We start from the raw sequence: 23,312 nt of genomic DNA on the forward strand, positions 1-23,312 counted from the left end.
CCACCAAACTTTACGATATTTGCTGCAACAGGCTAATATAGCTACTAATCCATGTTAACAATCTCATTAGTTGCTTCAGTTTATTTCTCACAGGAGAAAGTTCAGGGAGCAGGGAGGCATAGATGAACTAGATCCTCTCCACCATCCACCTTTGCTCAAGGGCTCAGGGCAGAAAATCATAGAATAATAGAGTTGGAAGAGACCACATGGGCCATCTAGTCCAACCCCCTGCCATGGAGGACATAGTCTGAACAAGTGCTAAGCCACGTCAAGTGATCTTTTCTCTTGGGAGCAAGATGGAAGTGGGCAAATGTACCCTATTAGAAGTGCATGGACAAGTCCAACTCTGTCCAAAGCCATACTCTAGTCGTCTTTTCAAAACAGAACCAAGGACTGCAAGGTACACATTTTACACAACTAACATCTCAACAATGTCCCAGGTTTCGGCCACCTGCCCTGTCTTATTATCTGATGGACAAAGAACAGCACGGGCAACATTTTTCTCCATCTAGCTAAGACATTTTGCCCTTGGAGTAATTCTTTCTGTCTCACACAACGTCACTTCTTGGGGCAAAGGAGGTCTCATACCATTTTGTGATGGAAACAAGGGGCAAATAGCATGTTTGCGGGGGGGGGGGGGGGGTTACGTAGCAAAGAATCCCTTCTTGTTTCTGCTCAAAGGGAAGATGACAAGCAGGCCTCCAGTAGAGACCTTCATGGACTGGAAATGTGGGAGTCCCTTGAAAGCATTTTGCCCTGATGTGGGAGTAAGGGGAAAACTTTGGGAATTGCACTTTATCTTATGTATGTATATGTCAAAATATGTATGCAATGTTTGTTGGTTAATTGGTCTGTATCACAAAAGTTCCTACGTGGCTTGATGGATCAGGACCAAACCTGGCACTCATACCCTTCATTAAATAAAAACTAAATAATTGAGGGGTTTGAACTAAAGAAAAGAAAGGAATGAAGCAAATTGGCTGTGTCTAGGTAAAGAAAAAGAGAAGAGAGAAGGATTAAGTGTAGGAAGCAAACTGAAAAAGAAAGAAACAAAGAAAATGCAAACCCAGGCAATGCTGAATATATACACGTCCTTTATTTTTTTAATCTTTTAGTCTTTTAGATATATAATAAAAGTGGAAATGTGCTTGTAAGTGTGTATGTGTGTAAGGAAAGCTTAGAGAAGTGTATGATGCTGGGGAAAATGGAAGGAAAAAGGAAGAGGGGCCGACCAAGGGAAAGATGGATGGGTGGTATCCTTGAAGTGACTGGATTGACCTTGAAGGAGCTGGGGGTGGTGACGACCGACAATGAGCTCTGGCGTGGACTGATCCATGAAGTCACAAAGAGTCGGAAACAACTGAACAAATGAACAACAATGTTTGTATGTGGGTGGCTGCCAGATCCAGAGAGCAAGCACTGTGAACCCCACTGGCAATGAATCTGGCCCAAACTTGGCACACAAACTCATCATGACCAACTTTAAGTACTGGAGGGGTTTGGGGGAAATGGACCTGGGATAATGCAAGTGGTAGCTTACCCATATCTTTATGCATTTGCTAATGAGACTGTTCATAAAACCCCAAAACGATCAATGACTTTTTCCTAATAAATAGGGTTACAAATAACCTAACCCAGGCATTGTCTGGGACCTAAGCTAGTGAAGAAATAGAAATCAAAAGAGTTGTCCCCCAGTGTCTTCTAGGCAGCCTGGGAGGCATATCTGGAATGCTTTTAGCAAAACTGTCCTCCATGCTGCCTAGGAGCACCTTTGCCCTTCTCAACCCTCGGGGGTTGAGAAGGGCGGGGTAGAAGTGCAAGAAATAAATGTTTGGAACAAAGAAACTAGACCTCTCTGTAATAGCAGACTGCATTTAGCTCATGGGCAGCACTTTACCTATTCTTGATGTAGTTAAAGCCATTATTAGTCCACTGTGGCTGGAAGGGATGGATCCTGGGCAACACAAAGCCCTGAAAGAACTGTGGCATCCAGAGCAAGAAAGAGCCTGAAGGCACGGTCCATTTGTATTCCCTCCAGTTCAGCGCAATTCCCACAGGGTGAGAAAAAAAATTAGGTGACTCATTGTCTTTTTTTCTGGAATCTTTGAGGCTGACGGACAAAGATCCAGCCAATCTTCTAAAACTGGAAGGCTGTGATCATTTCAGACACATACCCTGCAACTCTAAAGATTTCAATTACTTCTAAAGATTAGTTTACTGTATTTAACTTTTCGATATTTATTTATTTATCTATCATGTCAGGAGCAAAACAAACAGTTGTATTGCATTTTTTAACAAACAAACAAAACACAAACTTTTAGATTAGTTCAATTTACTTTGCAAATACAGTACTCCCCTTCTGCTCCTCACTGCTTGGCATTTTTGCCAGATGGAGAACCCAGCGATGCTCCAAAAGCTTGCATGGTATATTTTGTGCTTGACCCAATAAAGGCATGACTGTTATCTGGAAATTTCCTTTGTGATATTTTGCTGCATGGCCAGCATGGCTAGCCCTGAATATGTTTCTTGGATTTTAAGGTACTGAATTTTGGTGAAACAGTATAATCTTTAACAAGAGGGAGAAGTAGATTGGGGTTTACTTGTTTGAGATGTTGACCTCCAACAAGGAAAAATTTATTTATTTTATTTATTATTTATTTGATGCACTTATTAACCGCCATTCTCAGCCCATAAGGGCGACTCATGGCGGTGTACAGTACACATAAAAGACAATTACAAAAAAGCCAGTTACAACAACAACATATAAACTATACAACAATTACAGACTACACTAAAAATCCGCTTCGTCTCGTAGTGGAATCATAACCAGTCTCATATTCCTTGTTCCATTCCAGTCCTCTTTACCGTATTGTTTTAGCACTTAATTAAATGCCCTCTCGAACAGCCATGTCTTAAGGCTTTTTCGAAAGGACATGAGGGAGGGCGCCTGTCTGATGTGTGCAGGGAGAGTGTTCCACAGCCGGGGGGCCACCACCGAGAAGGCCCTCTCCCTCGTCCCCGCCAGCCGTGCCTGTGAGGCAGGCGGGATCGAGAGAAGGGCCTCCCCAGACGATCTCAAGGTCCTCGTGGGCTCGTAGGCCAAGATGCGGTCCGAAAGATATTTTGGGCCGGAACCGTTTAGGACTTTGTAGGCCAAAACCAGCACCTTGAATTGGGTCCGGTAGCAAATCGGCAGCCAGTGGAGCTGGGACAACAAGGGCGTTGTGTGCTCCCTGTCACCCGCTCCAGTTAGTAACATGGCTGCCGCGCGCTGAACCAGCTGAAGCTTCCGGGCCGTCTTCAAGGGCAGCCCCACGTAGAGAGCGTTGCAGTAGTCCAGGCGGGATGTGACAAGAGCGTGTACCACCGTGGCCAAGTCAGACTTCCCGAGATACGGGCGCAGCTGGCGCACGAGCCTGAGCTGTGCAAATGCTCCCCTGGTCACCTCTGAAACCTGGGGGTCCAGGCTCAACGATGAGTCCAGGGTCACACCCAAGCTGCGAACCTGCGCCTTCAAGGGGAGTGCGACCCCATCCAGCACAGGCTGTAACCCTATACCCCGTTCGGCCTTGCGACTGACCAGGAGTACCTCTGTCTTGTCTGGATTTAGTTTCAGTTTGTTCGCCCTCATCCAGACCGTTACAGCAGCCAGGCACCGGTTCAGGACCTCGACAGCCTCCTTAGTAGCAGGTGGGAAGGAGTGACAGAGTTGGACATCATCTGCGTACAGATGACACCGCACCCCGAAACTCCGGATGATCTCACCCAGCGGCTTCATGTAGATATTAAACAGCATGGGGGACAGTATGGAACCCTGTGGCACCCCACAAGTCAAAGGTTGTGGTGCGGAACAGGAGTCCCCCAATAACACCTTCTGGGTGCGGCCCTCCAGGAATGACTGGAGCCACTGCAAAGCAATGCCTCCAAGGCCCATTTCCGCAAGGCGCCCCAGAAGGATACCATGGTCGACGGTATCGAAGGCCACTGAGAGGTCCAGGAGCACCAACAGGGACACACTCCCCCTGTCTAGCTCTCGGCGCAGATCATCCACTAAGGCGACCAAGACCGTCTCGGTACCATGCCCCGGTCTGAAACCAGACTGTGCCGGATCCAGATAATCCGTGTCTCTCAAGAATACCTGGAGTTGTGAGGCCACCACGCTTTCCATGACTTTGCCCAAGAAGGGGAGATTGGAAACAGGCCGAAAGTTGTCCAATTTAGTGGGGTCCAGTGATGGTTTCTTCAACAGCGGCTTTATGATAGCCTGTTTTAGGCTCGCTGGAATCTTGCCTTCCCGAAGGGAGGCATTCACCACCACTGTTACCCACTCAGCCAGGATGGGCAGGGGTCTAGGATGGACGTGGTGGGCCTCATTCCTCCAAGTATCTTGTCCACATCCTCGGGTTTCATAACATCTTGTCAACATCAAGTATCTTGTCCACATCCTCGGGTTATTTCAAAAATAACCCTTTCACTTGGACTACAATTGGCGGGTTTTATCTACACAAACCCTTTTTTTCCCCCAGATGTGACTGTACAGAGGCTGCTTGAGAAATTGTTCTTCACCTAAGGAAGGAGCAGCAGAGTTGAAATTTTATTGCCCTTCATCCCTGGTCCATCTTCACCTGTCCAAGAACTTATATTGATATCCGTCTGGACCACTTTAATATACAAACATCTGAGACAAAATGTAGGCCTGTGAAGCCCACATCATATGATTTCTTTTTAACTTATCTGCCTGATGAAGAAGGTAGCGAGCTTTGAAAGCTTGCATGAGGTTTGTGTTTTTTTATTTGGCCCAGTAAAAGTAACACCATAGTCTCGATTTTGTTGTATTTTACTGCTTGGATCATCACTCTCCTGTCCAAAGGGAAGACTTAAAGGAGCACCTCACACTCCTGCTGGTACCTCCCTAGGCCTCAAACATCTGGCAAAACTGTCAATTCTGCAGGCAGGCAAGCAGGAAGTGAAGAAACGGAATGCGACAGAGAACAACCACATTGCAAAAAGATTGTGTGGCTGAAGAACCCTGTTTGGTTGCTCTGTAAGCAGGATTGATAACGCTGGTTGCTGAACCGGGAAACTCAATGCCCTAAAAACCCCACTGCTTCTGGGTCACAAATGCCTCTCCAGTAAAATTCCTAGCATATAATAGTACTACTGCATAACACAGGTGAGGGCACCAGTTATATGGTTGCATGAGGCTCAAACGCATCATGGAATTTAACACTTTGGGTAACTTTGGGATTTTGAAAGCTGCAGTCCAGAAAGGTCACTTTTCCAAGATCTGAACTGTTGCTATGTTGGAGGGCACACTGAGGAAGCCTACTTCTCAATGGTGACCAAACAGACTCTCCAAGGTAGAAATCTGAGCTATCTGAAGAACTATACTGTACTTTCCCTATATTTTGAGATCTAATAGAGGGCCCTTTTACCTGCAAGAGGACATCTAGCCTGAACATGGAAGAGACCTAGGGCTTCTTGGTGGCTCCCTGCAGGCTCTGGACATCCCTTACCAAAGAGGTTTCTCAGCCTGAGCTCCTCCAGATGTTTTGGACTTCAGCTGCCACAGTTCCTAACAGCTGGTAAGCTGGCTGGGATTTCTAGGATCTGAAGTCCAAAACACGTGGAGGAGCACTGTTTGGGAAACACTGGGTTAGACTGACAGCCTTCATACTCTCTTTCTGTAAACAGGAGAAGCTCTTTCCTTTCCGACACATATTTGCAGACCTATTGCTAAAGCATGGCAGGTTTTGTACAATGTGCTGGGTTTTCTATTTGTTATTTTTGCTGCGCTGTTGTGTTTCTTATGCTTTTCATTCTGAATTGGCTTTAATTTGACAGTTTAATCGCTTTCTAACCTTTGTATTGTGTGAACTTTTAACTAAGTTTTTTTAATCTGTTGTAAATTGGCTTGAGTCCCCAAATGGGACAAAGGCAGGATATAAATATTTATAATAACTGATTATAATGATGTGTCACTAATATTTATTCAGAAATGTGGCTTTTAACTTTGAATATGTTTCAATGGTTTTTAACTGGGAATTTTTAATACCGTATATATTTAATCCTGTTTTAACATTTGTATATTCGTGTATTTTGAATCGTTATGCTGATGCTTTTAAGTTAAGTTGCTTTGAATCCCCTTCAGGTGAGATAAAGCAGGGCATAAATAAATATAATAATAATGCATAAATTATTAAAAAAGCAGAAATAAAAAAGGAAACCCCAGATTTTTATGTTTATATATCACAAAAAAGTAAGTAGCTTTCTAACTAGCCCCTACAGCAGTGGTTCTCAACCTGTGGGTCCCCAGGTGTTTTGGCCTACAACTCCCAGCCAATTTACCAGCTGTTAGGATTTCTGGGAGTTGAAGGCCAAAACATCTGGGGACCCACAGGTTGAGAACTACTGCCCTACAGGCTTTGGACTAAGTCCCTGAATGTTGAATCGAACTTGGATGCGGCTATATTATTGTTAATAATGTTTTTAACTGCCTATTTATATTGAATGTTTTAATCAATATGTTAATTGTGTTCTATTGCTATGTTGTGCATTGGCACTGAATTGTTGCTGGTGTAAGCCACCCTGAGTACCCCCCCCCCCCCCCCCCGGGGTTGAGAAGGGCAGGATACAAATGAATAAATGAATGAATACAACATACTACAAAACTAAATCAAAAGCAAATACACTAAACACATATCTACATCAACATGTACATATTATAAATTTATTTATTTATGGCATCTAATTGTTGCCGATCTGTGCACTGCCCTGAGTTGCTTTCAGGCTGAAATGGGTGGCATAAAAGGTAGGTAAATAAATAAATAAATAAATAACTACATAAACTATTATACAAGCCTCATGCTCACTGTACTGATTTTTACCCTGTATTATTCTACTCCTTTTAGATAATGTCCCCAAGGACATTAGGCAAGCCCCAACTCTGGCAGTCTTTAGGAGGAGCCTGAAAACATGGTTGTTTCAGTGTGCCTTCCCAGAATAAGGAAACTCCCAGCAATATGTCCCTGAACGCTCTTTATTAGTGATTTAAGATTGTCTGCACTCATCCCTCTCCAAAACTTCTATCTCAGTTCCATGTCACCTTGTCATGTCCAGCATTATTTTTTTAAAAAAATTAATTATTACATTTGGCCCAGCCATAGGTTTTTAAACGCGTTGTGTTATTGTTAATGTTTATTGCTTATTTTTGCTTATGAGTTATTTATTGTTTTGTATTATTGTTATTGTTTATTGTTGAATTGTGGGCTCGGCCTCACGTAAGCCGCACCAAGTCCCTTGGGGAGATGGTAGCGGGGTACAAATAAAGTATTATTATTATTATTATTATTATTATATTATTATATAAACACACTTCTACTTTTAATAATAATCATATAATTAATATTGATAATGATGGGAGGAATATGTACAGGTGACTTGCAGACACATGCATACAAACAAATGCACAAAAGGCAGCTGACATAAATACAAGAAACCAAGTCCAGATACAACTAATATGCATGATTACTGTTATCACCACATATTTCATGGTTCCACCATTCAGTAACTAGTGCTGACTACCATCTCCAAACAGCGTTGTCATACCCTTCCTCTGCCTTTGCCAAGCCACCTGATAAAAGCAACATCCTACATGGCGATACTGACGTGCAGCTATTTTAAAGACGTGTGATGTAAGGATGGGGATTTCCGACAGGAGAAAAGGAGGGGGTTACAGTTGTAGTCTCTCAGCAAGTGAAGTCCCATTTGTAGGTTGCTCCTAAATCTTTATGAATGACCAGAAAGCAACTTGGGAGAAGTCGATACTGACTGCCTCACCTACTGCTCCCACCAAGCAGCAAAACTAACCCAGTAATACATTAGAATATTATGCAAAACAATCCTTTAAAAAATATATTCTGCCTCGTGTGTGCCAAAGCAGTCCTATATACTACTGCAAACTCTTTTCTTATCCAAAGCTGAGCTTTGTCCGGAAACTGATCAAACTTTTACCGAAGCCAGGAAGTCCAAAAAAGGAGCAGAGCTCCACTTAACAAATTATACAAGTGCCTTTTTGTTTCCTCAAGCTGTTCATTACATGTAACTCTGGAAACAAACCCCTTCTATTGAATGATAACATAATTTCCCCAGATTTAGTTAAGCGTCAGCTTCACAGCCTCTCATATTTCCTGCAGAGAAGTAAAGCAAAACCTGAAACTATGGAGCAGGGAGAAATATGCCTCACCTAAATTAAAATACAGCCTGGGAGCAACCTGGATGGGGCTGCACTCCAACCGAAGAAGCGGATGTTCATCTGTGAGGTATGCCTGGACTCACCTCTTTCCCCAGAAACAGCTTCTGGGTAGACCAACTTCAACTGGTCTGCCCAGCTGGAGGGGGCTAATTGACCACAAAAGCCCATGCATGGGCAATGTCTTGATTTGGCTACTGCAATGCACACTATGTGGGGCTGCCCAAGTGAACTATAGTATTGCCGAAGGCTTTCATGGCCGGAATCACTGGGTTGTTGTAGGTTTTTTCGGGCTGTATGGCCATGGTCTAGAGGCATTCTCTCCTGATGTTTCGCCTGCATCTATGGCAAGCATCCTCAGAGGTAGTGAGGTCACTACCTCACTACCTCTGAGGATGCTTGCCATAGATGCAGGCGAAACGTCAGGAGAGAATGCTTCTAGACCAGTGGTTCTCAACCTGGGGTTCCCAGATGTTTTTGGTCTACAACAGTGGTTCTCAACCTGGGGTCCCCAGATGTTTTTGGCCTACAATTCCCAGGAATCCTAACAGCTGGTAAACTGGCTGGGATTTCTGGGAGTTATTATTATTATTATTATTATTATTATAATAACTTTATTTGTACCCCGCTAGCATCTCCCAAGGGATTCGATGCGGCTTACAGCAGGCCGGAGCCCAACACAATACAACAGTACAATACATAGCAAATAAAACAGTTAAAGCAGAAAACAACAACAGCAGCAATACAACAGGACATCATTAAAAACTGAGCCGGCCTGGGGGACTTCCGGTGTGCCGCCATGGCGGGGAGACAGGCACTTTAGCTCGGGAGAGAGTGCCAGCTCTGAAGACGGCTGGGTAGAGCAAAAGCTCCCTTTCTCTCTCGGATCGAAGAGAGAGAAACAGCGTAACCGCAAGGGGATCGGCCGATGGTCCAAAAAGGGGCTCCCTCCTCAAGAGGGGGTTCCTGAAGGACCCGGCAATCAGATCCCCGAGGTAAGGCGGGCCGTCTCAGCAGCGCACAGGGAATTTATTCCCCTGTATATCTCCGGGCGAGCACACTTCGATTGCAAGAAGAAGTAAGAGAATGGAAAGAAAGAAATAGAAACAAAGAAAGTGACGGAAAAGTGGATAAGAAGCCTCTCTTCTTGAATGGATCGAAGAGGGTACATTTGACAAGAAGGTAAGAAATAAAAACAAATTTGACACAGAAGGGGTGAAGCCCCCTGGGGAAAGAGAAGAAGAAAAGGAAAGAGGAAAGAGGATATAAGAGACAGAAAGAGATACTATATAAATACTCTTTAAGCGAAATAGTGAGAGAAACGAAGGTCCGGAGATATAAGAAGAGAAAAGGGGGGAATAAAGAAGAGAGAAGGAAAAAAAAAAAAATAAGCCTGGGAAAGTACCCCCCCTCTAATTAAACACTCCGGTACCCTGGTATAAGGCAATAACAACAGAAGATAGAAAATAAATCAACAGTTGTATCAAACTATAACTCGAGAGAACCCTATTAGACTATTAAACGCCCCAAGCAAGCGCCCGAAATAACGCTTGAAAATAACGCCCTAGAAATAATATAATAATTGGAATCCAGACAATTGGAACGCGGGAGATTGGAAACTAAAGAGAAGCAGTAACTGACCTTGAACAAGCCATCCAGGGGAAGATAAGGAGTGATAAAGCGCACAGAGTAGGTAAACAAGGCAAGCCGCGTGGGAGTGAACAATAGACGCTGGAGGGAGGAAGATCCGGGCTGCACAGAATCGCGGGAACGAAATAGCGCGAGATAACGCGAGAGCGAGAGCGGGACCCAGTGGGAGCGCGCCATCGCGAGAAGAGACGAGAGGAGGTCAGGAAGGGCGAAAGAAGGGCGGAAGGGCAGAAGAAGGAAGGGCGGAAGCAGGATAGAGAGAGAAGAAGGGCGGAAGAAGGGCGGAAGAAGGGTAGAAAGAGGAAAAAGAATACCAAGAACGTCAGAGCTTCGCGAGGAGAAGAGCACGGAGAGACGGAGCGCGATTAAAGGTAAAGAATTTGAACAGAAAGGAGACAGAAGAGGCTAGTGAAGGAATAAGATATAGCAACCCAGCAACCCAGCAGAGGAAGGGAGAAAAAACAGGAAAACTAAGAGCGAAAGGGTAAGGAAACAAAAGAAAATTTACCTCTTCAATTAATACCAATACTAAATTAATCCAATAATAACCAATAAACTGAAAAAGTTTTTATCCGCTTCCCTGGACCAGTTCTTTATCTAAACTCCCTCACTTATACCCTCAGAGTCAGCATATAAAGAAAAGAGAATACATAGAAAAAATAAGAAATAAAAGGGAATTTACTTATAAGAGATGAATACACCGAAAAACAAAGGTGACAGAGAGTCAAAAGAAATGAAAGGACCAACCAGGAAAGGTTCTTTGACAGAGGAGACGATCCCAAAGGAGATGAACCTAAAACAGATGATGACAAAGATATTGGCTGAAATACAAACAATACAAGAAAAACAGGATAAAATGCAAGAGAAACAGGATGCTTATCAAAACATTGCACAAGAACAGATGGCAGGACTGAAGGCAGAGCTAGGAGCTATGAAGGGAAACATAACCTCCATACAAAAAGAGCTAAAAGATCTAAAAAAAGAAAAACAAGAGTTGAAGAAAGAACAGGAGGAGATTGTAGTAAAAGTAAAAACCATGGACCTAAAAAGTCACCGAATAGAAGAAAGACAGGAGGCCATGGAGGCAAAAAATCTAGAATATCAACTTAGATTAAGAAACATAGCGGAAGAGACAAGAGAGAATATACAAGAGAAGGTAGTAGAAATTCTAACAGAAATGCTAGAATGGACGGAACAAGAAGTGATAAACCACACGGACAGGATATACCGGGTTAATACAATATATGCAAAAAAGAATAAAACTGCAAGAGACGTAATAGTGAATTTTACGAAAAAGACGGTTCGAGATGAAATACTAAAAATAAATAGCAACAAGAACATATATTATAAAGGAAAGAAAGTGGCTATAATGAGGGAATACCCAAAGGCAACACTGTATAAAAGAAGGAAATATCTTTTTCTCACGGAAGAATTAAAGAAACAAAATATTAGATACCGCTGGGAGAAAGGAGACGGCTTGATGATAACATATAAAGAGCAGCGTTATTGGATCCTTAATGAAGAATGTGCAAGAGACTTCTTCGATAAAATAAAAAGAGAGGCTGGAAAAAGAAGAGAGAAGCACGAGAGAGAGAAAAGAATGGAGAAAAGACAAGGAAGAATCCTACCAGGAAAACAGGATGGTCAGGAATTCCAAAGAACCCAATCAGAAAGATACAAGATGACAACCATGGATGAAGCTGTAGAGAGAGAGAACTTAAGGAGGACGGAGGAAGGAGAAATCGAAGTAGAAGAAGAGACGGAGGAAGAAGAAGAAGAATATGGAGAGACTGAGAGGGAGGAGGAAGAAGAGGAGAAGGAGACACAAAAAGAAGAATGTATGGAGAATTAAAAATCTATTCTAATAATATTAATGGAATTAATTCCCCAAATAAAAGAAATAAAATATTTACCAGATTAATAAAGAAAAGATATCATGTCGTGGCTTTCCAAGAGACCCACATAACACAAAAGCATGTAGCACATTTAAGTAATAAACAATTGGGCAGAGTGTTTTATGCTTCGGCCAATGAAAAGAAAAGAGGGGTAGCAACCTATGTAAACAAAGATATTCCAGCGGAGTTAGCTTTTAAAGATGAGGAGGGAAGATACCTGGGTGTTAACATTACTATCCAAGATAAAAAATTGCTAATTTGTAATATTTACGCCCCAAACGACACTAAAACGATATTTTCTGAAAAATTAAAGAAACAAATTGATAACCAAGTATTTGACTATCTACTTATCCTGGGGGATTTTAACGGAGTGATAGATGTTAAATTGGATAGAAGCAAATTGATAAAACAGGAAAGAAAGAGGAAGTTGGTCAGCGGGAACCTACCAAAATCAATACTAAATTGGAAGACAGAGTATGGTCTACAAGACATCTGGAGAACGAAACATGAAAAGGACATTGACTATACCTTCTATTCGGATCGCCATAGAAGCTGGTCAAGAATCGACATGATGTGGCTAACAAACTCCCTAATAATTAATGTCAAAGAAATAAATATTCTACCAAGATTGGAGTCAGATCACTGCCCATTAGAAATGAAATTGCAAATATCTAGGACAACAAGAAAATGGAGATTAGACGATAATTTATTAAAGAATGAAGAAGACATTGAAAATAATAGGAAAAAATTAAAAGAGTTTTTCGAAATTAATGACAAAGAAGATATACACCTATACTCAATTTGGGAAGCCAGCAAGGCAGTTATGCGTGGCAATTTCATCCAACAGAAAGCAAGAAAGAACAAAAGGAAAAGACAAGATTGGGAAAGAATTATGGAGGAAATCAAGCAAGAAGAAGAAAAGCTCAAGAAAAATCCCCGAAATGGTAAAATTGCTGGAAAATTAAAAATATTACATAAACAGAGAGAGCTCCTGGAAATGGATGAAAGAGCGAAAGAATTAAAATTCCTGAGGCAAAACTATTTCACGAATGCTAATAAGCCAGGGAAATGGCTGGCCAGGAAACTAAGAGCAAAGAGAGAAGCAACATTTGTGACAAAATTAAAAGAAGGTGAAAAAACATACACACAAGAAGAAGAAATAAAAAAGCAATTTAGGGAGTACTATAAAAATTTATACAAAAAAGATGAGATTGACAAAGAAAAGATTTCAAAATACCTGGGAGAAAGAAAAATAGCAAGAATATCAGAGGAAGAAAGAGAAGATCTAAATAAAGAATTTTCGGACTTAGAAATAAAAGAAGCAATCAGAAACCTCAAAACAGAAAAGGCACCAGGCCCAGATGGGTTCTCTGCTATCTACTATAAGACCTTTCAGGAGGAACTAATACCTTACTTAAAAAAAATTATGAATAAGATTAGAGTGTCCAAATCAATTCCAACATCTTGGAGACAAGCTAATATATCGGTGCTGCATAAAGAAAACTCAGACCCTGAAAAAGTAAAAAATTACAGACCCATTTCGCTGTTGAATCTGGATTATAAAATATATAGCTCGATAATTGCGGAAAGACTAAAAAAATTGTTAAAAAATAGAATTAAAGAAGAACAATCTGGCTTTTTACCAAATAGACAACAAAAAGAAAATGTTAGAACAATACTAGATTTGATTGAATACTACGACGTTAATAACCAAAAGAAGGTAATGTTTCTCGCCCTTGACGCAGAGAAGGCCTTCGACAGGGTGAATTGGGATTTCTTTAAAGCACTTATGAAAGAAATGGATATTGGGTATTATTTTCAAAATATGATTTCGGCAATCTATGAGAGGCAAGAGGCAAAAATATGGATTAATAAGCAAGAAACAGAGAAAATTGAGATAGAAAAAGGGACAAGACAGGGTTGTCCCCTCTCGCCCTTGATCTTTATTATGGCGTTAGAGGTCCTATTAGATAAGATTAGAGACGACAAAGAACTTGTAAGTACGAGAATACAAGGCCAAGACTATAAATTACGGGCATACGCTGACGACATCATATGTGTAATTGAGGATCCAGAGAAGAATTTGGGAAAATGGATAAAAACCATAAACGAATTTGGCGAGGTAGCGGGTTTCAAATTAAATCTAGATAAGACAAAAGCCCTAACAAAGAATATCACACGGAAAGAAAAGGAAAAACTAGCAGAGAAATGGGACATCCAGATTGTAACTAAATTAAAATACCTAGGCATAATATTAACAGCAAAGAATCTGCAGCTACTACAGAACAACTACATCGAAGGATGGAGAAAAATGAAAAAAGAATTAGAAAGCTGGAAGAATATGAATCTATCGCTTCTAGGGAGAATTGCCAGCGTGAAGATGAAAATACTACCCAGGATGATCTTCCTCTTTCAAAATTTACCTATAATTAGGAACCAAAATATAATAAAAGAATGGAATAAGGTGATAATGAAATATATTTGGCAAGGCAAAAAAGCTAGAATTAATTTCAAAAATATGTCAGAGGATACAAAGAGGGGAGGATTTGCTGTGCCTGATCTAAGACTATATTTTGAAGCCAGCGCATTGATGTGGGCCAAGGAATGGGTAGAACTGAAAAAGGAGAAATTACTCATATTAGAAGGATTTGAGCTAAGAACTGGCTGGCATCATTACTTATGGTACGAAGGTCAAAAAAAGGAAAAAAAATTTGGAAACCATTTCATTAGATCGGCTATCATAAAAATTTGGCAGAAATACAAAACAAAAATTGGAGATAAAACCCCTTTATGGTTATCCCCCCTGGAGGCTACGCAAAGAAGGGAAATGGGATGGAATAACTGGCCCAGATACAAGGAACTATTAAAAAAGGAAAGAGGAGAGATGGTTTTAAAAACACAACAAGAAATGAATGCGATAAATAAAAACATTTCATGGTTCCAACATAGACAAATAATGGAGTGCTACAAAAAAGATAAAAGGTATGGTTTCCAAGAACAAGACACCTTCTGGGACAAGATATTAAAAGCGGAAAGAAAGATAATAACAAAATTATATAAGAAATTGTTAGAATGGAATCTAGAAGCAGAAGGAGAGAAAAAATATATGAAAAGATGGAATGAGAATTTAGGGAAAAAAATTAAGAAAGAGGATTGGGAAAAAATCTGGAGAATAAAACTTAAATACACATACGCAACAGAATTAAAAGAAAATTGGCTGAAAGTAGCACATAGGTGGTACATGACTCCCCAAAAATTGAACAATTCTTATAAAAATTTAAATTATAAATGCTGGAAGTGCGGGGTGATGGAAGGCTCCTACTATCATATGTGGTGGTCGTGCCAAAAAGCTAAAGAATATTGGAAAAAAATCCATAGAATAACACAAGAAATCTTAAATATAAAACTACCACTTACGCCTGAGGTCTTTTTATTGGGAATAGTTGATACGAGAATGGAAAGAGATACAGATAAAATCCTTTTTTTAATGAGTACCGCTGCAAGAATTTGCTATGCGAAACTCTGGAAAAAAGAAGAAATTCCAGAAACAAAAGATTGGATAGAAAAAATACTGGACATTAGGAACATGGATAGATTAACCTATCTGTTATCTAAAAATAAAGGAACCCCAATAAAGGAAACTGATTGGACAAAGGTAACAAATTATATAAACCAAATAAATAATAATTCAGAATAATAAACAGAAGAGAAGAATAGAGAAGAAACCTTGAAAATGGAAGAAGGAAAAGGGAAGATCCACTTGGAAGTCACAAAGGAAGTCAACAAGAGAGACGAGAACATCTGTCTCTAAATTTTATTCTTATTTTCATATTTTATTTTAACCCCTCTTTACTTTTTTTCTTTTCTCTCCTTCACTCTTTTTCCTTCCCTTCTGCGCTTTCCTTACCCTACTATCACTCCCCCTTCTCCTCTGCCTTCCCCATCACCATCCCCCCTTATCCTACTTTTACCCTACTTTTCTTAGACTTCAAAGACTCTGTAACATAAAAGAAACCTCAATAAAGATTATTTAAAAAAAAAAAAAAAAACTGAGCCGGCCTGGAATAGGGTACAGGATTAAAAGTGCTGAAGTGTCGGAGGGATATGGGGTTAAAATATAAGTGCAGTGTGTGGTGAGGGTGATCTTAACTCTACTAAAGTGCTTCTGGGCTTTGGTGGTGGGGTTCCTAATCTGAGAAGGCACATTGGAACAGCCAGGTTTTCAGGTTCTTTCTGAAAACCGCCAAGGTAGGGGCCTGTCTGAGATCTTTCGGGAGGGCATTCCAGAGGCAGGGAGCCACCACAGAGAAGGCCCTGTCCCGTGTCCCCACCAAACGCGCCTGAGTTGTAGGCCAACAACATCTGGGGACCCAAGGTTGAGAACCACTGGTCTACAACTCCCAGAAATCCTAGCCAGTTTACCAGCTGTTAGGATTTCTGGGAGTTGGAGGCCAAAACATCTGGGGACCCCAGGTTGAGAACCACTGCTCTAGACCATGGCTATACAGCCCGAAAAAACCTACAACAACCCTGAACTATAGTACATTTATAGTACCTCAACTGAGACACGAAACAGATCACAACATTAAAAATGCAATGTAAAATACATAAGATATAATACATACAATACAAATATGAATGACCCAATAATATTTAACACAGTCAATTAAAATCACTTAAAATAAATAATCTTAGATGTATGCACAACTACATCCCTATTAAGTGCAGACTCATAGAAACCGCTGCCATAAGAGTGCTATTTATTTATTGTATTTGTATACTGCTTCCTCTCAGCCTTCCGGCAACTCGAGGCCATAACCTCACTACCTCTGAGGATGCTAGCCATAGATGCAGGCGAAACGTCAGGAGAGAATGCCTCTAAAACATGACCATATAGCCCCAAAAAACTGACAACAACCCAGTGATTCCGGCCATGAAAGCCTTCGATAATACATATTCCTGTTGACTTTGCCCATCTCTTTTTGCCAGAATCACTCCAAAACTTAGACTCACATGTCACTGCCCCACAACATTTAGACAAAACTAAGCCCTCCCGTACACTGCCATATAAAATCCATATTATCTGCTTTGAACTGAATTATATTGCAGTGTAGACCCATATAATCCAGTTCAAAGCAGATAATGTGTATTATCTGTTTTGATAATCTGTATTATATGGCAACGTAGAAGGGCCTAAAATGTTTCTCCTCTCAACCATTAGTTAAGCACCCATTATGTGCAGAGGGAGAGTGCTCACTTGAACAGACAGCCTCTCCTGTTCTGAAGAGCGTATGTATTTCTTATCTCTCCAGTCTTATTAAACAACTTAGAAGCTGCAACCAATGTAAAACGCAGAAGGTAACTGACCAGAAGACTGCACAAATATGGCAAAATACTGAAAGCAAATCACATAATATTTTTAAAACCCTAAGAGCAAAAAAGAGTTAAGCCAAACTAAAACATAATTTTCAAAAACTGTTCTGAACTCTGTTAAAACACTGACAAGGCAACGGCACAGATTGCAACTTGAGAAGAGCGAAGGTGGCAACAAGACCCCTGACCAAACAGGATCCCGCCCCACAGGTGAAGGAAGGGGCTTCTTCTTACCTGCAATGGTGGCTTCATCCAGGTGAGTGCCGGGGGCCCGCTCCCCATGTCCCTGCTGCAGGAGCATGCCACAGAGGAGCCACACGGCAATCCGGGACCAGACATCCATGGCTTGCTCAGCCAGAGAAGACCCCTGCGGTAATTTCCAAATGTCAGCTCCCCCTCAACATCAGTTCCCAGGCAGGGAAAGAAGTCCAGGTTCTCCCGCAGAAATCCTTTTCTTCTGAGGCCCCTTCGGCTCCTTTATATTCCAAAAGGCTCTTCTTCTAATCCTGGCGCGAAACCACTTTGCTTCCAAAAGCTGCAGATGTAAATAAAGGGTGGAGAGAGGCTTTAAGAGGTGTTCTTCCCCCCTTCACTCCTCAACACACCTGAAGAGAGCCTGCGCTAGATTTCCAAAGGCTCCCCAAGCTGCTCCTATGTGCTCACAGCAGGCCTGCCCAAGCGGTTGAGGGGGAAATTAAATCCTAAACAATTAAAGCAACAGTTCCCAAGCATACCAGAAATGTGGAAAAAGAAATGTACTGCGTAGCTCTCTTTCAAAATTTGTTTACAAGTCCTCACATGCATCTCACTCTCCAAATGAGCTATTCCAGCCAATTTCCAAATGGTTACAAGCAATTGAGAATGATATATTAATCATAATGCATTTGGAAACTTACTCCCTTTTTGGGGGCAGGGGGGGAAACAATGAGATTACCATAACTACCACTCATAGCTTAATTCTCAGCCTTCAAATGCCAAACCACAACAGCTTGAATCTGACTTTTGGAGGCTCAGCAAGCCCTTTACTTTTGATGCAACCCAGTAACCGCTTTTGTAAAAGGAAGCAGGTGAAGCTGAACACGCCAGAGAAATTTAAAATGTGTGTGTGTGGGGGAGAGAGTGGGAATAATAATAATAATAATAATAATAATAATCTTTATACCCCGCCATCATCTCCCCAAGGGGACTCGGGGCAGCTTACATAGGCCAAGCCCAACAACACATCAGTAAAAACAAAAGAGCAAGCAAATAAAACAGTACAATTAATATAACTTACATATAAACAATAACAGAGAATTTAAAACCTTATGGTCAGGTGTAATAAATTAATTTTTTTTTAAATTCCGGCAACTCGAGGCCATAACCTCACTACCTCTGAGGATGCTTGCCATAGATGCAGGCAAAACGTCAGGAGAGAATGCCTCTAAAACATGGCCATATAGCCCCAAAAAACGTACAACAACCCAGTGATTCCGGCCATGAAAGCCTTCGACAATGCATATTCCTGTTGTCTTTGCCCATCTCTTTTTGCCAGAGTCACTCCAAAACTTAGACTCACATGTCACTGCCCCACAACATTTAGACAAAATTAAGCCCTCGCCTGCACTGCCATACAAAATCCATATTATCTGCTTTGAAATTAATTATATGGCAGTGTAGACCCATATAATCCAGTTCAAAGCAGATAATACACATCATCTGTATTATTATCTGTATTAAATTAATTAAAAATTTAAAAATATATTAAAAACTCTTTCGCTGTATCTTACATAAAATTCAACCAAATTTCTTTTTAAAAAATTAAAAAAATTAAAGTAAACACTGGGCGTGAACAGAGGGTTTTAAGAGAGACCAACCCAACGGGTAGTAAAATGCTTCTAAGGACAATTGCAGATAATTAATCAGCAATCAGGAAAGCAAATTGTCAATGAGGGAGATCCTGTCTCCTTTGGGATCCTGTCAAAAAACAAAGCCAAAATAAACTCCTTACAACCAAATATAATCATAGAATCATAGAATCAAAGAGTTGGAAGAGACCTCATGGGTCATCCAGTCCAACCCCATTCTGCCAAGAAGCAGGAATATTGCATTCAAATCACCCCTGACAGATGGCCATCCAGCCTCTGCTTAAAAGCTTCCAAAGAAGGAGCCTCCACCACACTCCGGGGCAGAGAGTTCCACTGCTGAACGGCTCTCACAGTCAGGAAGTTTTAAATATATTTTTAAAAATAGCGAATTTGAGACCAGTTGCACAAATCGTGAAACTCTTGGGTTGTGGTTTTACTTCAGGAAGCAGGCCAAGAGGCCGCTTCGTGCTACCTGAAGCAAAGTTACCGATCTTGCCGGATCCCTGATTTAGCTCCGCCATCCTGGAGAAAAAGAGGCATTGCTGTTGGCTCTGCTGAAACCCAAGGCTGTTGAGCAGGTCCTCTGCACAACCTCAAAGGAATATCTCTCTTCCTCCTCCTCCTCCTCCTGCTGTGCTCCACCCAAAAAATTAAAGACAAATCACTCTCCCAAAAATCCTTGGGACCCTTCAGACTTGTGTCCCTTGCTTCCCCTTTTCTGCAGAACACTTTGTCAAGCGCTGAGAACAACACAAAAGCTTCTGTTTTCTGTACCTAATTGGCTTCTTTTCCTTTTAATCTCTCCTTTTTTCGTCCCAGTTGAAAGAGAGATGGAGGAAGAAAGAGAAAAAAAAACAAAGAGGAATCCAGGAGGAAGAGTCACGGGTCTTCTCAGTTTATTCTCCAAGAGAAGGAAAGCCCGTAGTCTCCCGTTGGCTTCGCTTCTCCGTTGGCTTCGCTTCTCCGTTGGCTTCGCTTCTCCGTTGGCTTTGCTTTGTCCCAAAGAAAGGTTATCCTGGAGGGGTGGCAGGTGCCCAGTTAATCCAGAACAGGGCCTGTGGATCCGGGTTGGCTTCCTTACACAAGGCAGGGCCGGGTTCCACGAAGCACAGCAGGGCAGGTGAACACACCTGAGCGAACAGGTAAGAGCCTGGCAGGAGTAGTTCTGGTAGCAAAGGGGTGTTGCCTTCCCACAGGTGGATTCCCTGAGGCACTGTCCTAGGAAATAACCCTAATACCCCGCTTTCAATATCTATCTCTACGGCCAGGAGTTACTGTGAGAGTGGGGAAGCTTTACCTTCCCACAGGTGTATTTGCTGAGGCACTTTCCCAGAAAACAACCCTAATTAATGCCCCTCTTTTAATATCTATGACCAGAAGTTACTGTGGTAGTGGGGAAGCTTTAAGGTCCCACAGGTGTATTCGCTGAGATACTTTTCTAGAAAATAACTCTACTTTTAAAACCCCTTTTAATATACATATATATACATATAGCCAGTGGGGAAGCTTTACTGTCCCACAGGTGGATTCGCTGAGGCAGTTTTCTAGAAAATAACTCTAATTAATACTCCACTTTTAATATATATGTGTGTATGTATATATATAAATAAATATCTATATCTAGCTGGCCAGTGGGGAAACTTTACCTTCCCACAGGTGTATTTGCTGAGGTGCTTTTCTAGAAAATAACCCTAATTAAAACTCTTCTTTTAATATATGTTATGTATGTATGTGTGTGTATATGTATATATATAAATATCTATATCTATCTGGCCAGTGGGGAAGCTTTACCGTCCCACAGGTGTATTTGCTCAGGTACTTTTCCAGAAAATAACGCAATACCCCCTTTTAATATATATGTTATGTATGTATGTATAAGTATATATATAAATACCTATATCTCTCTGGCCAGTGGGGAAACTTTACCTTCACAGGTGTATTTACTGAGGCGCTTTTCTAGAAAATAGCCCTAATTTTTCGAAACCCTATATATATATATATAGCCAGTGGGAAAGCTTTACCTTCCCAAAGGTGGATTCACCGAGGTATTTTTTTCTAGCAAATAACCCTAATTAAAACCCTCCTTTTAAATATATGTGTGTGTGTGTGTGTATGTGTGTATATATAATTAAATATATCTACCTATCTATATTTGGCTAGTACTTTACCTTCTCACAGGTGTTAATTCCCGAGGCACTTTCCTAGCAACTTGCCCTGATGATACCCACGATATATATCCCAGTATATTATATATTAATATATAATATTATATATTAATATATAATATATATGAATAAAGTGTTGTGGAGGCCTAGCCAAAAGTTATTCTAGCTTTACTTTCCCGCAGGTGCTATTTCTGAGGCACCACCCACAATATATATCCCGGTATATTATATATTAATATGTAATATTATATATTAATATATAATATAGATTAATAAACTGTCGTGGAGGCCTAGCCAAAAGTTATTCTAGCGTTACTTTCCCACAGGTGCTATTTCTGAGGTACTTTTTGAAGAAACAAAACCTAATTAGCCTCTGATTATCTATATATATATATATAGGTCTACTATAATATAGAGACCCTAGTTCTGAGGTACTTTTTGAAGGAACAAAACCTAATTAGCCTCTGATTAGGTCTGCTATAATATATAAACCCTAATTCTGAGGTACTTTTTGAAGAAACAAAACCTAATTAGCCTCTGATTATTTATATTTAAATATATATATATAGGTCTACTATAATATATAGACCCTAGTTCTGAGGTACTTTTTGAAGAAACAGAACCTAATTAGCCTCTGATTAATTTATATATATATATAGAGGTCTACTATAATATATAGACCCTAGTTCTGAGGTACTTTTTGAAGAAACAAAACCCAATTAGCCTCTGATTATTTATATTTATATATATATATATATATATAGGTCTACTATAATATATAGACCCTAATTTTCATATATATATATATATATATATATCCACCTCAAACCCTCCTGAGTCTTTTTCCTCAGGCTGCCTCTCAACTGCCTCAAAAAGTAAACAAAGATGGCGTCACTCTGGCCAACCGTTTCCCCTCACAGTTCTGACTAAAACCCTCACACCAACAGACTCCTCTAGACTTCAGCCTGATGACACCCCCTTTTACTAATTTTTCTAATTACAGAACAAAGCCTAACTGGCTCCAAAAGCCCTAAAGCTTCCAAAATATTCCCAGCGCCCTCCCCTAGATCTGTCAAAATGGTTCCTCCCTGTGCTATGTATTATATTCTATTCCCCCCCCTCTCCCGCCCCGCAATGGTATCGCCCAAGCGCAGAAGAGAAAGCGTTCCTGGCTTCCCGCTCTTTTTTTCTCCTCCCCCCCCCCCCTCCGCCTCTGACGGTGGTCTCTCCCTAAAGAGAGAAGGAGGAAGAGCCCTCCCCCCCCTTTTCCTGGCGCCGAGTGGTTTCGTCCGGCGGCTGCTCCTTTCGCTGCTTCCTCGGCGCGCTTTCGCTCTCTCTCTCTCTCGCTCTAGCGCACACAGCAGAGAGAGCGAGGAGAGGCGGGGCTTCGCGGCCGAAAAGACCACGCCCCCTCGCCGCTGCCAGCCAATCAAAGCGCGGGACGCTGTCCAAGGATTTCAGCTTGCCCGGCAGCGGCCTCTACAGGCGGAGGGTGGAATAATAATAATAATACTAATACTAATACTACTACTACTAATAATAATAATAATAATGATAATGATAATGATAATGATAATGATAATGATAATGATGTATTGTCGACCACTCCAACAACTACCATGTCAGACTACACAGAGAAGCCATTGAAATCCACAAGAAGCAGGTGGACAATTTCAACAGAAAGGAGGAGACCATGAAAATGAACAAAATCTGGCTACCAGTATTAAAAAAACTCTAAAATTGCTACAGCAAAACAGCAGAGAGGAAACAACCAGGCACATCTTAACACCTCTCAACAGAACATTTTCCCAGGCTCAGCCAAGCCTTCAAATGCTAATGAAGGTGGTCAGCTGAAACATTCACACCTAGCTTCAGCAGAGAGCTCTTTGCCCCACCCCAGTCATTCCACAGATATATAAACCCATTTTCCTATTTCCAACAGACCTCACTACCTCTGAGGATGCTTGCCATAGATGCAGGCGAAAAAACCTACAAGAACCTAATAATGATGATGATGATGATGATAATGTATTGTCGAAGGCTTTCATGGCTGGAATCACTAGGTTCTTGTGGGTTTTTTCGGGCTATAGAGCCCATTTCTCCTGACGTTTGTGGATTTCAATGGCTTCTC

General features: G+C 41.2%; 1 protein-coding gene across 5 annotated transcripts in view; it reads right to left on the reverse strand.

The window, feature by feature from the left end:
• STIM1 (stromal interaction molecule 1) overlaps positions 1–22,372 on the reverse strand; it is a 142,343-nt gene extending 119,971 nt beyond the window's left edge. The window contains exons 1-2 of one of the 5 annotated variants that reach the window (XM_067466397.1): positions 19,791–22,372; positions 17,404–17,704 (exon numbers count right to left, since the gene is read on the reverse strand). In XM_067466397.1, coding sequence (XP_067322498.1) covers positions 17,404–17,512 — 109 coding nt within the window. In that variant the 5' untranslated portion in view covers positions 17,513–17,704; positions 19,791–22,372. Of the gene's footprint in view, positions 1–17,403; positions 17,705–19,488; positions 19,764–19,790 lie in introns of those variants that run through there. The other 4 variants (XM_067466400.1, XM_067466401.1, XM_067466398.1 and 1 more) reach the window with 4 other exon arrangements.
• Positions 22,373–23,312: the final 940 nt, after the last annotated feature.

Source organism: Anolis sagrei, chromosome 3 (genome assembly GCF_037176765.1).
Source record: "Anolis sagrei isolate rAnoSag1 chromosome 3, rAnoSag1.mat, whole genome shotgun sequence".
Classification (NCBI taxonomy): Eukaryota; Metazoa; Chordata; class Lepidosauria; order Squamata; family Dactyloidae; genus Anolis; species Anolis sagrei.